The sequence below is a fragment of the Lagenorhynchus albirostris genome, chromosome 11, assembly GCF_949774975.1.
Source record: "Lagenorhynchus albirostris chromosome 11, mLagAlb1.1, whole genome shotgun sequence".
NCBI classification, from domain to species: domain Eukaryota; kingdom Metazoa; phylum Chordata; class Mammalia; order Artiodactyla; family Delphinidae; genus Lagenorhynchus; species Lagenorhynchus albirostris.
Window position 1 is genome coordinate 3,610,183 of NC_083105.1, and position 12,787 is coordinate 3,622,969.

General features: G+C 63.8%; 1 protein-coding gene across 6 annotated transcripts in view; it reads right to left on the reverse strand.

The window, feature by feature from the left end:
• GRAMD4 (GRAM domain containing 4) overlaps positions 1-12,787 on the reverse strand; it is a 77,112-nt gene that overhangs the window by 8,979 nt on the left and 55,346 nt on the right. For all 6 annotated transcript variants that reach the window (XR_009543229.1, XR_009543228.1, XM_060164312.1 and 3 more), the window contains 7 exons: positions 11,994-12,114; positions 6,202-6,263; positions 3,933-4,065; positions 3,552-3,577; positions 2,856-2,947; positions 1,452-1,543; positions 301-349 (listed from right to left, as the gene is read on the reverse strand). Coding sequence is in view for 4 of the 6 variants with exons in the window: in XM_060164312.1 (XP_060020295.1) it covers positions 301-349; positions 1,452-1,543; positions 2,856-2,947; positions 3,552-3,577; positions 3,933-4,065; positions 6,202-6,263; positions 11,994-12,114 (575 nt within the window). In the remaining 2 variants the exon portion in view is untranslated. The remainder of the gene's footprint in view (positions 1-300; positions 350-1,451; positions 1,544-2,855; positions 2,948-3,551; positions 3,578-3,932; positions 4,066-6,201; positions 6,264-11,993; positions 12,115-12,787) is intronic.

The window sequence follows — 12,787 nt, forward strand, 5'->3', positions numbered from 1 at the left end:
CCTCCACATCACGTCCCAGCTGAGGAGGGTCAGGCCAGGCCCGGCCAGGCCAACCTGCCTCCCACGCAGCCGAGCCCAGGCCCGTGAAGGGCGCTCGGGCATCAGCTGGCGAGGGGTCAGGGTGCGGCCACGCGGCTCCGGGTGGAGGCGGCTGGCCTCCTCCCCGACCTCTCCTCGCCTGGCAGGGCTCCCCGCCGGCGTCCACGCAGCCGCCCCTTGAGGCCTCGGGGGACCGCGGCCCCCGCACAGCACTGGCAGGTACAGCCTGGCCCTGGCGACGGAGCCCCTCCCACGACTCACCACCACTTCGGACACTTCAGGCACGATGCTCCACTGTATCCTCCAGCCCCTGGCAAACAGGAGACAGCACGCCTTTACAACAGCACCGTCTGCAGGCGGTGGCCGTAGAGGGGTGACGTCAAGTCCCCAGGCCTGTGCTCCCAACGAGGAGCCGCCCCCAGAAATTTTGGCCACTGGGACAGGAGCTTCCGAAACACCCGGCCATCTGCCGAGACCAGCAGGACCCCCTCCTAGGCTCCAGAGAGATGACCCAGGTCACCCCCACAGATCCCTCCCCAGGGGCCCTCCTCGGGGTGGGCACACATTTACAAGCACCCAGAGGTGACGGGCCTCTCAAAGTAAGCCAAGGAAGTGGCAACGGCAACAACTTTAGTGAACCACGTCTAATCTGGGCACGGAGAACCCTTTCATAAGCGCTTAAAAGTTTTCTACGAGAAACATTTTCAAATGAACCAAGTTAGGCAACCGCAGAGAAGCACCTAGAAAAACAGTGTAAAGTGAACTTTTGAACGGCTCAGTGAAAATACAGAAGGCAGGGCCTCCTCTTAGGCCCGACGTGGAGCTGGGGTTCACTCTGTGGGGCGACCTCAGGTCCACACAGACCCGGCGGGAGGGCCCGGGGACGTGGGGTTCCCACCCCAGCGTGCTGGCTTCCAATAGGGCCGCCCGCCCCCAGCCTCGAGATGGAAAGTGGGTGCTTGGAGAGGGCGCAGGGAAGACACCACGTGGCCCTGGGCTCTGGGGTTGCTGAGTCCCAGCGCCTCTCTGGCACCTGCACCCCGACCAGTGGGGACCTCCCAGGGCACAGAGCCGCTGCAGCTCCGCCAACCCCGCCTCCGCCCACTGGGATGTTACTGTTGAGGTGTGTGTGGAGGGGGGACTTTCCTGCCCAAAAGCAGCACGACCGGAGGAGGGGCTGGAGTGGCCCCAAAGCCGGCACCCGCTGGCAGCCTGCTGGACAGAGCTGCCGGGGTTTGGGGATCACCCTGCCCGCTGCAGCAAACCATCCTCCTGGGGGCTCAGGGACTATTAGAGGACAACCTCCCAAAACGCCAGCACGTGACACAGAGCCGGCTCGGCACGTGCCCTGCCGTGCGTGTAACGCAGGAAGACGGCACAGCCACGCACACGCAGCACACCGGCGCACCTACCTGGCTATGAGGTAATTGAGGGATAACCTCAAAATTGCTAGAAATAAGAACATGGGGATGGCCCAGCCATGCCACACGGCATTCATGTACACCTGCGGGTTTGGAGAGAAACGGGTCGGGAGGGAGACGGTTAGGCGACCTGCCCGCGTGGGTCAGGACAGACCAGACCCCTCTCTCCCCCAGCCGGGCAGGCCGCACTCGCAGACAGGGAGACCAGGCCCCAGCGGCCCTCCGCAGTCCCAAGGACCAGGGCACGCAGCGCAGACAAACCCGCTCAGGGAGGAGGGGAGACGCAAACACTACTCTGGGTGGGCTGGGAGCGGTCATGCCCCGGAAGGAGCGTCCTGGACGTGGCCCGCGATCACAGGAGGAGGGCTGACCCTACAGACAGGTCCTGGCCCACCGCCACCGCGGGCCCACCTGGCAGAGCCGGAGGCATCCGCGTACCCAGCACTGCTGACGGTCTACCCCGCACCACAGGGCAGGCAGGGTGCTGGTCACAGCGCTGGCTCTCAGGGAGGGTAGGGGACGGATGCAGTGGGTTCAGGAGGAGGCCTGGCAGGTGGTCTGAACGGCGGGTGGGTGAGCTCAGCCGTAACACACGGGCGGAACTGGGGACCTGGGACCCAAAGCAGCCGAGGCCCCAGGGAGCAGAGTGCGTGTGAGGGCGGCCGGAGGAGACCTCCAGGGTGAGGGGGGCTGGCCCCTGGCCACCACGGCCTGTCCCCTGCATGTGCACAACACCCATCCCTGGTGGACGGGAGGCCCCTGGGGCTTCAGGGCGGCCCTCAGGACCCTCTCAGGTGGAGGCCACCTATGGGGGCCTCTGCAGAGATGGGGCCTTTGGGGGCTGTGGCTCTCCCTGTCCATCCTCCCCCCGCTGGACAGCAGGGTCTCCCCGGGCAGGGCTGGGAACAGCCACCACAGGACAACTCAGACTGCGACTGGGCCTGTCTTCCCCAAAGCACCCCGTGACGCTGGCCCAACGCCGCCTACCTTCCCCAGGCCTCGTGGCCTGCTTGGCCCCTAGGCCACTGTGCGCCCGCCAGAAGCCTCCCCCAGGCGCCGGTGCCTGATGGGAGGGACGGCTGGTTTCTGCACAAGCAGGCAGACCGCCCCACTGGCCCTTCCCCATCCCACTTGGGAAAGTCGGCCCTAAGCTTGGCACGAGGCCCTCTCCCAAGAACGCTGCTGCGGGGATTCCGGGCAGGCGGGGAGCCCCACTGCCAGCCCCAGGCTGCACCCTACAACACCCTTATCCAGTCCTTACAACTGCCCTGCAGCCCGCTTTACAGATGGAAACACCGAGGCCGGGAGCTCTCCCACACGGCAGGGATGGGTGGGTCCCTCAGGAAACCTCAGGGAGGGTGCACACCCCACCACCCACCCGCGGGGAGCGCTCACGGTGAAGGCGATGGCAGACGTGTAGACGGAGTACCAGTCGGATAAGGCAGAGAGGTTCTTCACAAAGCTGGTGACAGGCTTGGCACCGCGCTCTGGGGACAGAACGGACCATGCGGTCAGGCCAGCGCTAGCCCAGCCCTCGGACACACCTGGCAGTCCGGCTGCTGCACCAGCTGGCGGTGCGGGGAGGGGGAGGGAACCAAAAGGAGCAAAGCAAACCCCAACCGTCGTGGGCTCCCGGCGCGCCTGACCCCAGGCCAGCGCTCCCGCAGCCACTCCCTGGCTGCGGCCCCTCCTCCATCCCCGCGGGGAGACGTCTGTCTGCCGGTCTGCCCTGGCCCATGCCCGTCTGCCCTGGCCCATGCCCGCAGGCGGGGAACGGGGATTTAGTCCGCACACCCCGGGCCCTGACAAGTATCTGGAGAAGCACCACGTTTCGCTGGGGCTCCCAGGCCTGGAGGGAAACTCGGCTTCTGGCCACGGGCCAGGGGCGGATGGACAGACGGGGTGAGCCTGGGACATACTTCCCACAGCCTTAGGAAGAAGGCTGGGCTGGGAACTCCTGAAAAACGTGCTTCCGGAAGCAAGTCCAGTTCAGTGCAAGACCGCAGTCACCGCCCGGGCAGCCCCGGCCCCAGCGGCTCACACAGCCACAGCGACGAGCGGGTACTTACTGAGTCCACGCCGGGTACTTACTGAGCCTCCTCATGTTCTCGGTCAACCTAAGAGGGGGGAAGAGATGAGCGCCAGCACCCACTCGGCCGCAGCCGCGTCCTGACCCCGCAGCTCCCTGCGGGCCCTCGGGGAGCACGGGTGACCCATGGGGGGAGGCTTCCTCGTCTCCCGCCCACGCCGCCCCCACCCGAGTCTGAGGGCCCGGCCCGGCCTGCAGGCACTCTCGGGGTCGCCACCATCCCCGCGAGGCGTCTGTCACAAAGCACCAGTACGACCACTGACTGGGGGGCACGGCCGTGCGGCCGCCCCCGCGAAACCTCCCGGGCTTTGCTTGTCGGCCCCGAGGAGTCCTGTCCTGCCGGGACAGCTGCCCCTCCACCCCGACCTCCACCTGGGCCCCACCTCCGGGCGCTGAGGGGCTCCTCCGTCTCCACCGTGCTCTCCTCGGGCTGGAACCGGAAGTCCTCCACGTACTCCCCGAATTTCTCATAGAACCACTTCTGGACACGGGGGCACAGCCCCTGGCTCCGTCGGTCTGCAGGACGGGGTGGGGTTCCGGGTGAGGGCAGCAGGCCGAGAGGGGCCTTACAGAGCGGCAGAGGCGGGGGCACTGGCAGGTGGGGCTCCCGGCCGGGCTGGCGAGGGCACATCCACGCCAGAACTGTGAGGGGCCGGGTGCCCTGAGAACAGAACCCGATCCACTTCACCACGAGGTGCAAACCAACCAATGCAGACCCCGGGGGTCCCCGTGTTCCTCACACCGACCCCCGGCTTGTTGGAGGCTGTCCCCGGCACAGGTGTTGTCCAGGCGGGCTCTCAGCCCACCACCGGTGCTGCGTTGACCACCCCTCCCGCCGGGCACACTGGTTGGTCTGGGAACTGGCCAGGTGGGCTCACTTCCAGGGACACCCGGACCCTGGGGAACAGCCAGTGGGCGTGCGTCAGCGGCTGTGGTCCGCTGGGGACGCCAGTGAGTGAAGTCATCCATGTCAGACTCGAGAAAACCAGCCCGAATCCCGTGGAACAAGTCTGTCCCTTCGGAGAGCAGGCCGTGGAGTCGCCTGCAGGGGGCGCTGTCCCACCACAGTCAGAGGGGGATGGACTGCACGCAGGTGGTCGTGTGCTGCCAGCTCGAAGGGACGGAGGCCGGGGGATGGAAGGCGGCGCACACAGAAGCCTCGAGGCTCAGAAATGCCCAGAGGAGGGGCGGCAAGGGCCCGGGGTTCTCACAGCCCACCTGGAGCACGACAGGGTCTTTAGTGGGAGGGTCTAGGCAGGCTCAGCCCTATAACCGCTTGGACGGCAGCCGTGGACACTGAGTAATGGGACGGGCGTGGCTGCGTCCCCATGAAACCACACTGACGACGCTGAAATTTGAAATTTATGCAACGTTCACGTGTCAAATCCTTTTGATTTTTTTTCAACCATTTAAAAGCGTAAGAAGATTTTTTCAATGTAAAGGCAGACAGGGAGCTGTAGTTCGCCGACCCCGGGTCTAGGTCAGGCGGGCTGCCCGAGTGGACAGGCCTCACGGCGCTCCCAAGCCCCTCTTCCCCAGCACCACGCAGAGCACCCGTCCCCACCACCTCCGTGCTCGGCGCTGCGCTTGGTGGGGTCCTTCCCTCCCTACCCACACTCCCCACCTCCCACGCAGAGCACGACACAGTGACCCCCGCTGTGGGTACGGGGTGGAGGAACTCTCCTCTGACACTTCCCACGAGCACAGGAGGCTCATCAACTCCACACACAGCAGGGGCCTTGGAGGGGGCGGGGGGGGGGTCTCCAGCGCTGCTCCTGGCTTGGAACCTGGGCCACTGGTCATGAACCCTGAGAACCCGGGGGACTGTGACCCAGTGGACGCAGCAGCCAATGCCGCAGCCGGCTGGCCTGTCTGCGGGCCCAGCACCGGGGCCCTGGGAAAGAGGCGTCTCCCTCTCTGGACGGCAGGTGGGGGGTCAGGACCCGGCTCTGGTCTGAGCTCAGCCTCCACCTGGAGCGGAAGCCTGAGAGGCCTTCCCTCCCGGGCCCTGGTCTCCTCACCTTCACACTGGGCAGGGCTTAACCGAAGGCCCTCCTGTTGTAGCCCTGAGCCCCCAGCACAGGCAGGGGCTTACCGTCAACCCTAACCCTATCCCCTCTCCCACCTTCTCAGCCTGCGAGGGGCCTGGGTGCACCACAAATCCGGCCCCTCGAGAGGCCCAGTTTCCTCCCATGCCATCCTCTGAAGGACAGCTTCAGAAAGTACCAAGTGCTGAGGGAGATAAGGAACTCGAGCCCGGGGTGGGAAGAAAAGGCACTGAAAGGAGCTCTGCGTCCTGACCTGGGGGTGCTGGGACACAATGCCCGCAGCTGACCCCACCTCCCCACTCACCCCCTTGTCAGGACAGCCGGCCTCTGGAAGCAGGTCGCCAGGCCAGGGGCCAAGCAGCCAGTGTGACCACGACATGATTCCTCTTCGGGGAAGGGCTGGGAGAGATGTCGCATTGTATTTTTAGGAGAAAATAAAGTCACGTTTTGATCGAATGCCTTGCATCTGCTACGGGGACTCACCAACCGGTAATCAGAGACACTAACCCAGTTCCAACAGGAGGGGATCCCCGGAAGTGAGCAAGTGCGCCCGGGAACAGAACCACCCCCCACCCCCCACCTCATCTCCGTCCCCCAGGCCTACCTGCTCCATTATTGACCTGGGCCTGCCCTTTCGGAGGCTGCTGAGCGGGTGGCTCCTCGGCTCTTAGAGGGGGGAGAAGAAGCAAGATCTCTGTTAGTTCAAGACAGCATGATGAGTCCCGGCTTCGCAAGGTTCCCGTGCTCACGGGAGTCACGCCCAACACCAGAGTGCCCGTTCCCACCCTCGGGGATCCCTCTGGGGTCCTGGCTGCTCAGCTCAGACGCCGGGTGAGGGCAGTAGGGCAAGCACAGAGCTGCATTCCTCACGGGCACACTTTATTTATTTAGTTATTTTTGGCTGTGTTGGGTCTTCATTTCTGTGCGCAGGCTTTCTCTAGTTGCGGCGAGCGGGGGCTACTCTTCGTTGCGGTGCCCGGGCTTCTCATTGCGGTGGCTTCTCTTGTTGCCGAGCGCGGGCTCTAGGCGCAGGGGCTTCAGTAGTTGTGGCACGTGGGCTCAGTAGTTGCAGCTCGCGGGCTTTAGAGCACAGGCTCAGTAGTTGTGGCGCATGGGCTTAGTTGCTTCGCGGCTTGTGGGATCTTCCCGGATCAGGGCTCGAACCCGTGTCCCCTGCATTGGCAGGCGGATTCTTTACCACTGCGCCACAAAGGAAGTCCTACACTTCTTATTTTTTGATGACCAAACACTGTCTCAAACATACAACTCTTTTCTTTCCTATTAATTTTGACCCATTTGCTTCTTTATTTAATGTTAAGCTCAGAACACACAGCTCTCACACTAGTTACTTGGCCTGCTAATGGAAAAGTACTCAGTGACACACATATTTACCAAGCACCACGCAAGGCCACAGGCTGGATGAGCCCCTGCCTGGCAAGCTGTGCACAGGTCCCAGCTGGGTCCGTGCCGGCCACCTGCCCAGCTCCCTGCCCCTGCGGCCTCGCTGCACCTGACCACAGCAGTCACCTGGCCTCAGAGCCTCCCTGGAGTTCCTGGCCACCTGCCGGATCCTGACCGCAGACCTGACTTTCAGCCACAGGCCCTGACGGACTGGCCCCCAGCCGCTGGCCGGACCCCCTTCCCTTGGGCAGTGCCCTGTCCCTGACTGGCCAGCCCACCTGCCCTCCTCACCCTGCACTGGCCTGGGCTACCAACACGCCACACTGCTGCTGTGGTTCCCAGTGCAGCAGAGATCCCAGGATGTGGGAAAAGTGGCACCCCAGGCAAACCTCGGCAGGACTGGGGTGGGGGGGGCACGGAGGGCTCTGCCAGGACAGAGACAGCGGGCTGGGAGACCCTTGGCAGGCGCGCACCCTCGACATCCTGCTCTGTTATCACAATGTGATCTTGTAATAGGGAAGAACCTTTGTATCCTATCACAAGTTCATCACTAAAGAGATGTTGCCTATAAGCTTAAATTATACATAGTGGCCCATCTCTGGGAACCCTGCCTCCCAGGTAATGAGCGTTAAGCTAAAATACCTCTGTTTAGCTCACAGGAAACCTCCTGCCCAGGCCCACCTGTGAATGCCTGCAGGGAGGAAGAAATGAACACATCCCCTCTGGGGGCTGACGGGAACCAGGAAGTGTTTCACTTTACCCCCTCCCCTTTTCGTATAAAAGGAGCCTGGGGCTTCCCTGGTGGCACAGTGGTTGAGAGTCCGCCTGCTGACGCAGGGGATGCGGGTTCGTGCCCCGGTCCGGGAAGATCCCACATGCCGCGGAGCGGCTGGGCCCGTGAGCCATGGCCGCTGAGCCTGCGCGTCCGGAGCCTGTGCTCCGCAACGGGAGAGGCCACAGCAGTGAGAGGCCCGTGTACCGCAAAAAAAAAAAGGAGCCTGAATTCTAAGTCAGGCAAGATGGTTCTTTGGGGGCACAAGCCCACCATCCTCTTGGTCTGCTGGATTTGGGAATAAAGTCGTTATTCCCTGTCCCAACAGCTCGCCTCTCGATGTTGGCCGGTCGTGCAGTGGGCAGTACAAGCTTAGACCTGGGAACAGTCCCACTCCAGCGTCTCCGTGAACCGACCCGCTCTGCGGGTTTATAACCTGGAACTGCAACCCATGCCGGCCGCGCTGTGCCGAAGCAGGAAGCGCGGAGGACAAGCTGGATCAGAGGAGAGCAGGGGGCGAGCCTGCAGCCTCGTGAAGCAGTGGCCAGGGAACCATGAGACAGAGGGGGTTCCAGAGAAGGGAGCCAGGGTGGAAGAGGAGGGGGCCAGGCCTCCACGCCCACCCCTCCCTTTGGCCAGGCTGCCCAAATGGCCATCCATGCTCAGAGATACTGACAAACGGGGATTTACTGGGAACAGGAGGGGCGCTGGGGCACGCAGGAGACTCCAGACTGGGTTCCCTGTGTTCCTGGGTAGGTGTCCAGGCCTCCGGACCAGGACATTCCCTGAACCGGCCAGGGGTCCTGAAGAGGCAGCTCACACAGGAAGCACTAACAGACGGGCTCCCACCAGAGCCTGGGCCCAGGTGTGCCACCGAGGACTCGTGGGCCTGACGGGCACCGCGTTGCTCAGCCACAGGTGGGCCTGGGGTCTGAGTGGCCGGCAGGGCTGTCTGGGGTGCCGTGCTTGGTACCATTTGAGGTACCATCTGAGGATACTGATACTGCACAGCCACTGGCTGTGTGATCTTCCCAACACAGTCACCGCTAGAATCGGACAGGTATTTAGGTATAAATGGGCTGCCAGCTGCCTGCAGGGAAAGACGGCTGGCAACATGGGCGCAGGTGTTCCAGGTGGCGGGGAATTTTACCTTCTTCCCGTCACACCACATGTGGAACATCTGAGCGCCTGTGACGTGCACGGGACGTGGGAAACAGACTGACAACACAGCGCACGGCAATGACGTTCTAAACATTAAGGGGAAGGCAGGCGGCAGACAGCGTATCAGGGCCTCCCAGCCGGGCCCACCCACAGCTCCGGGTAGGTGGGGAGTGAGCGGTGGCCTCATCAGAAGAAAGGGCCCTTGCGCTCCTAGTAACTGTGGATTCTTCCAAATGTTTTGGAACAACCTCCGCTGACGTTTAACGGTCAGCGGAACAAGTCTGGAGTGGAGTGCGCCTGGAGGGCTTTTCCAGAATCTAATCACCCCGCCGGCCACAACCCGAGGCCGCAGGACAGATGATGAAGCCCATGGGCGGGGGGTGCCAGGGCCACACGTCAGGGCCGGGCTGGGCACAGGAGGCAGTCACCAGGGTCTGTGTAGTTCCCACACGGGGTGCCCCGGCCAAAGCCCCAACCAACACCGTGGGCAGTGCAGCACAGGAGGATGACACGCACCCTCCGGCCCCCTCAACGCAGCCGGGAGGGCGGAGGAGCCGTGGGAGGCGCCGCTGAGAGCAAACCCAAGGGTGGGCCCCGGGCAGGGCCTGACCAGAGGCCAGTGGAGGTCAAAGGCAGTTTCTCCATGTTGCTTTCGGACCGATAACTGGACATGGCCTTCACCTTGAGTAAGCTTAAACCAAGGCGATTTCCCAGGAATTTTCTTAAAAGGCAAAACAGAGGTTTGTATGAACTACCATGTTTTAATCCTGCAGATCGAGTGTGTGTGTGTGTGTGTGTGTGTGTGTGTGTGTGTGTGTGTGCGTGCGCCCAGGTGTGAAGGTGGCCCTCCACACAGTTGCCCACCTTGGACGGCCCACAGCGACCCCAGATGGGCACCAGGATAAGAAGGAAAGAGGAGGTCCCTTGCCTGGAACCTGTTTCTCCCTGTTCCTCTCCTCCCTCAGGTCTCAGCTTCCAGAAGGTTCCTAAACCCTAAGCCCCCCCCAAACTCCATGGTCCCCAGGACCCTCAGCTTCTACTTCCTCGGTCCGGGCCTGGATGTTCCTTCCCTGTAATCCCCAGTTGGTCCCCAAGCAGCCCCGTGAGAAACAGATCTGTCTGCAGCCTCAGAACCTATCGGGGGCCAGGCACCCAAGGGGCTTTGGTGAAAGGACGAGGATGAAACCCCCGGAGTGGGCTGGCGGTGGCGGGAGGGTGGAAGGCAGAAGACATGGACCCTGCAGAGGGAGCCGGCACACGGGGTCCTCTCAGGCCGAGCGCCGCCCGCCGCCACCAGGGCAAGCGTGGCCTCTGGTAAAGCCGCACATGAACACAAACCGCATCAGACAGAAGCGCGTCAGTGCGGGTGACGGCACTGTGACGTGCCATGCAGGCCAGGCCCGGCCGGCCAGGGGGCTGAGAACACACCCCACACCCGGATCTCCAGAGTCATCCCAGGTCGGGTCACTGGCTGCACCGCTTTGCGTTATCAAATGTAACTGAATCTTTGAACGTCTACAGATTTTCACATAAGGTTTAACATCAGGGAAAGTACTGCTTGAAGCCGTGGTCCGATTTCTGGTCCAGGGAGGGGTGCCGGCCTTGTAGCCCGGCAAAGCAAGTGACACCCTGCCCCAACACGGGGCCCCCGCGGGGAGCCCCAGAGAACTGCAGAATGGGTCACGCTGACCTGTGGGACAGGCAGATGGCCTTCGTTCAGGGGCACTGGAAAGCCCACGGAGCTGTCCTAACACCCCGCAGAGCAGGAAACTAAAGGACCTTCTCCCCCAGGGAACCAAGTGCCAGCCGTTCCCTGGGGCTGAGAACCAGCTGCTGAGACCCAGAGGAGGCCAGCGCGAAGCACAGCAGGTTCGGCCTTTCCGGCAGCTAAAGCCCGCGCGGCGCGGTACCTGGAGCGGGGCTCTCCTCAGAGCCCCGCCGTAGTGACGACACTCCGCAACGACAATGACGCCAGGCCACCCCACGGAAAAGCCAAGCTGCAGACAGCTGTGCGCTCAGGCCAGGGGGGCCTGGACCAAGGGATGCGGGGCCAGAGGCCAGGCTGGTGAGGGGGAGGGATGGAGACTTCGGCGGCCTCAGCTCCCAGGCCTTGTCCGCCAGGCCGCCGGCCTGGACTGTACACAGGGACAGGGAGCCCTGGGGGGTTTTATCAGGACGGGAAGAACACAGCTCTTCGGACTTGCAAACATCCCCCTGCAATGACCCGCTCCTTGCTGGCGGTACCATGAGGCAGGGGCCGAGCTCGCGTGGGCAGAGGTGGGAGTCCACACCACCCCCTCCGGAAGCTGGGGCGGCCTCTGGCGGCCCCGGGATGGAGGGACCCTGCTGGGAGGAGGTGACTGGCCAAGGAAGGCTGACCCCGAGGGTGCTGTCAGGGGCTCGGGGCGGGGGAGTGTCCGAGTGGGCAGTGGGGTGGGGTCTCAGGGTCCTGGGGGCGACTGCTGGCCAAGACCTGGGGTGACGTCAGGTGGTTCTGGGGGCTCTGCGTCCCTCTTCAGCCCTGCCCGGCCAGACCTCCCAGGGCTCAGCTGAGACACCCCCCCCGCCCCCGTTCCCCCTCCAGCGTGCAACAGCAGCACCTACACCCTCCCCCACCCCCCCACCCCCCCACCCCCCCACCCCCCCCACCGCCCCACCCCCCCACCCCCCCACCCCCCCCACCCCCCCACCCCCCCACCCCCCGCCACTGGTTTCCAGGTGAAGGCCCCGAGGCACAGGAAGGCAGCCACTTTCCCAGGATCGCAGCTCGCCGCGGGCACGGGCAGGACTCAGCCCAGAAAGTCGGGGCCAGGCCCACCGTCACCACTCACCCACGCACCCTCCTGATGCCCTGGGTCCGGCAGGGGCTGCGAGGGCGGCGGTGGCCGCTCATGGGGACCGGCCACCTCAGGGTATGAGCTGGGTCTTGGTTCAGGGGACCGCTACCCCCCGAGAGGGCAACGCTACCTGGGTGACAGTGTTACCTGGCTCTCCCCTCCTCCCATCTGGCCTTGGGCTCCTCACCTGGCCCTCCCCCCTCCTCACCTGCTCCCCCCCCTCACCTGGCCTTCAGCACTTCCTGGACCTTCTGCTCCAGCTCCATCCGCCGCTGCCGCTCCCGGTCCAGCTCCTGCCGCAGCATCTCCGAGTTGGTTTCCTCTCGCAGCTTCCGGAGCTCCTCCTCTGTGAGGGGAGAGAAGCCCAGGTGAGTGTCATGTGGTCCATTCTGCCCCCCAGGCAGAGGTGCCAAGAGAGGGCTGGTCTGCAAAGCACTCAGACAACTGGCAACAGCAGCTCTCCTGCTCCTTCCTGGGGGGCACAACCACAGGAGTCTATCAACCAGGGCTCCTCTTACACAGTCAGGGCAAGATCTGGGGCAAAGCAAGGATGAGAGTGTCTTTACTAAATAAAACCCATTCAAGATAGACACACCAAAGGCATTTCACCAAACCACCTCCACGGGGGCAGGACACCCCGAGGAAGGGATGCTGGCGGCACCTGGTCACTCCACAGACACACGTGCAGCAGGTGCAGTTCTGGGAGGTCTCGGCCGCAGAGCAAAGCCCATGTGAGGGGCAGAGAGCTCCGCCACCTGGCTGCCGACCACCTGAGAACCGTGCGGCGGGACGGTGAGGGGTACAGTGGCAGGGTGAGCGGGTGCTCGAGAGAAGCCGCAGCAAGGTGTGTCTGAGTCAGAACCTGGATGAACAGAGGTCGCGGGCCGGCAGGGTAGGGGTGCGGGGGAGAGCGTGGGGTGCAGAGGGAGCAGCCTTGGTGAGGCCAAGGCGGGAGGGGCCGTGGGCTGGGGGGAGGGGTCACAGATGAGATGCGGGCGGGGCATCAGAGCCCGGAAAGC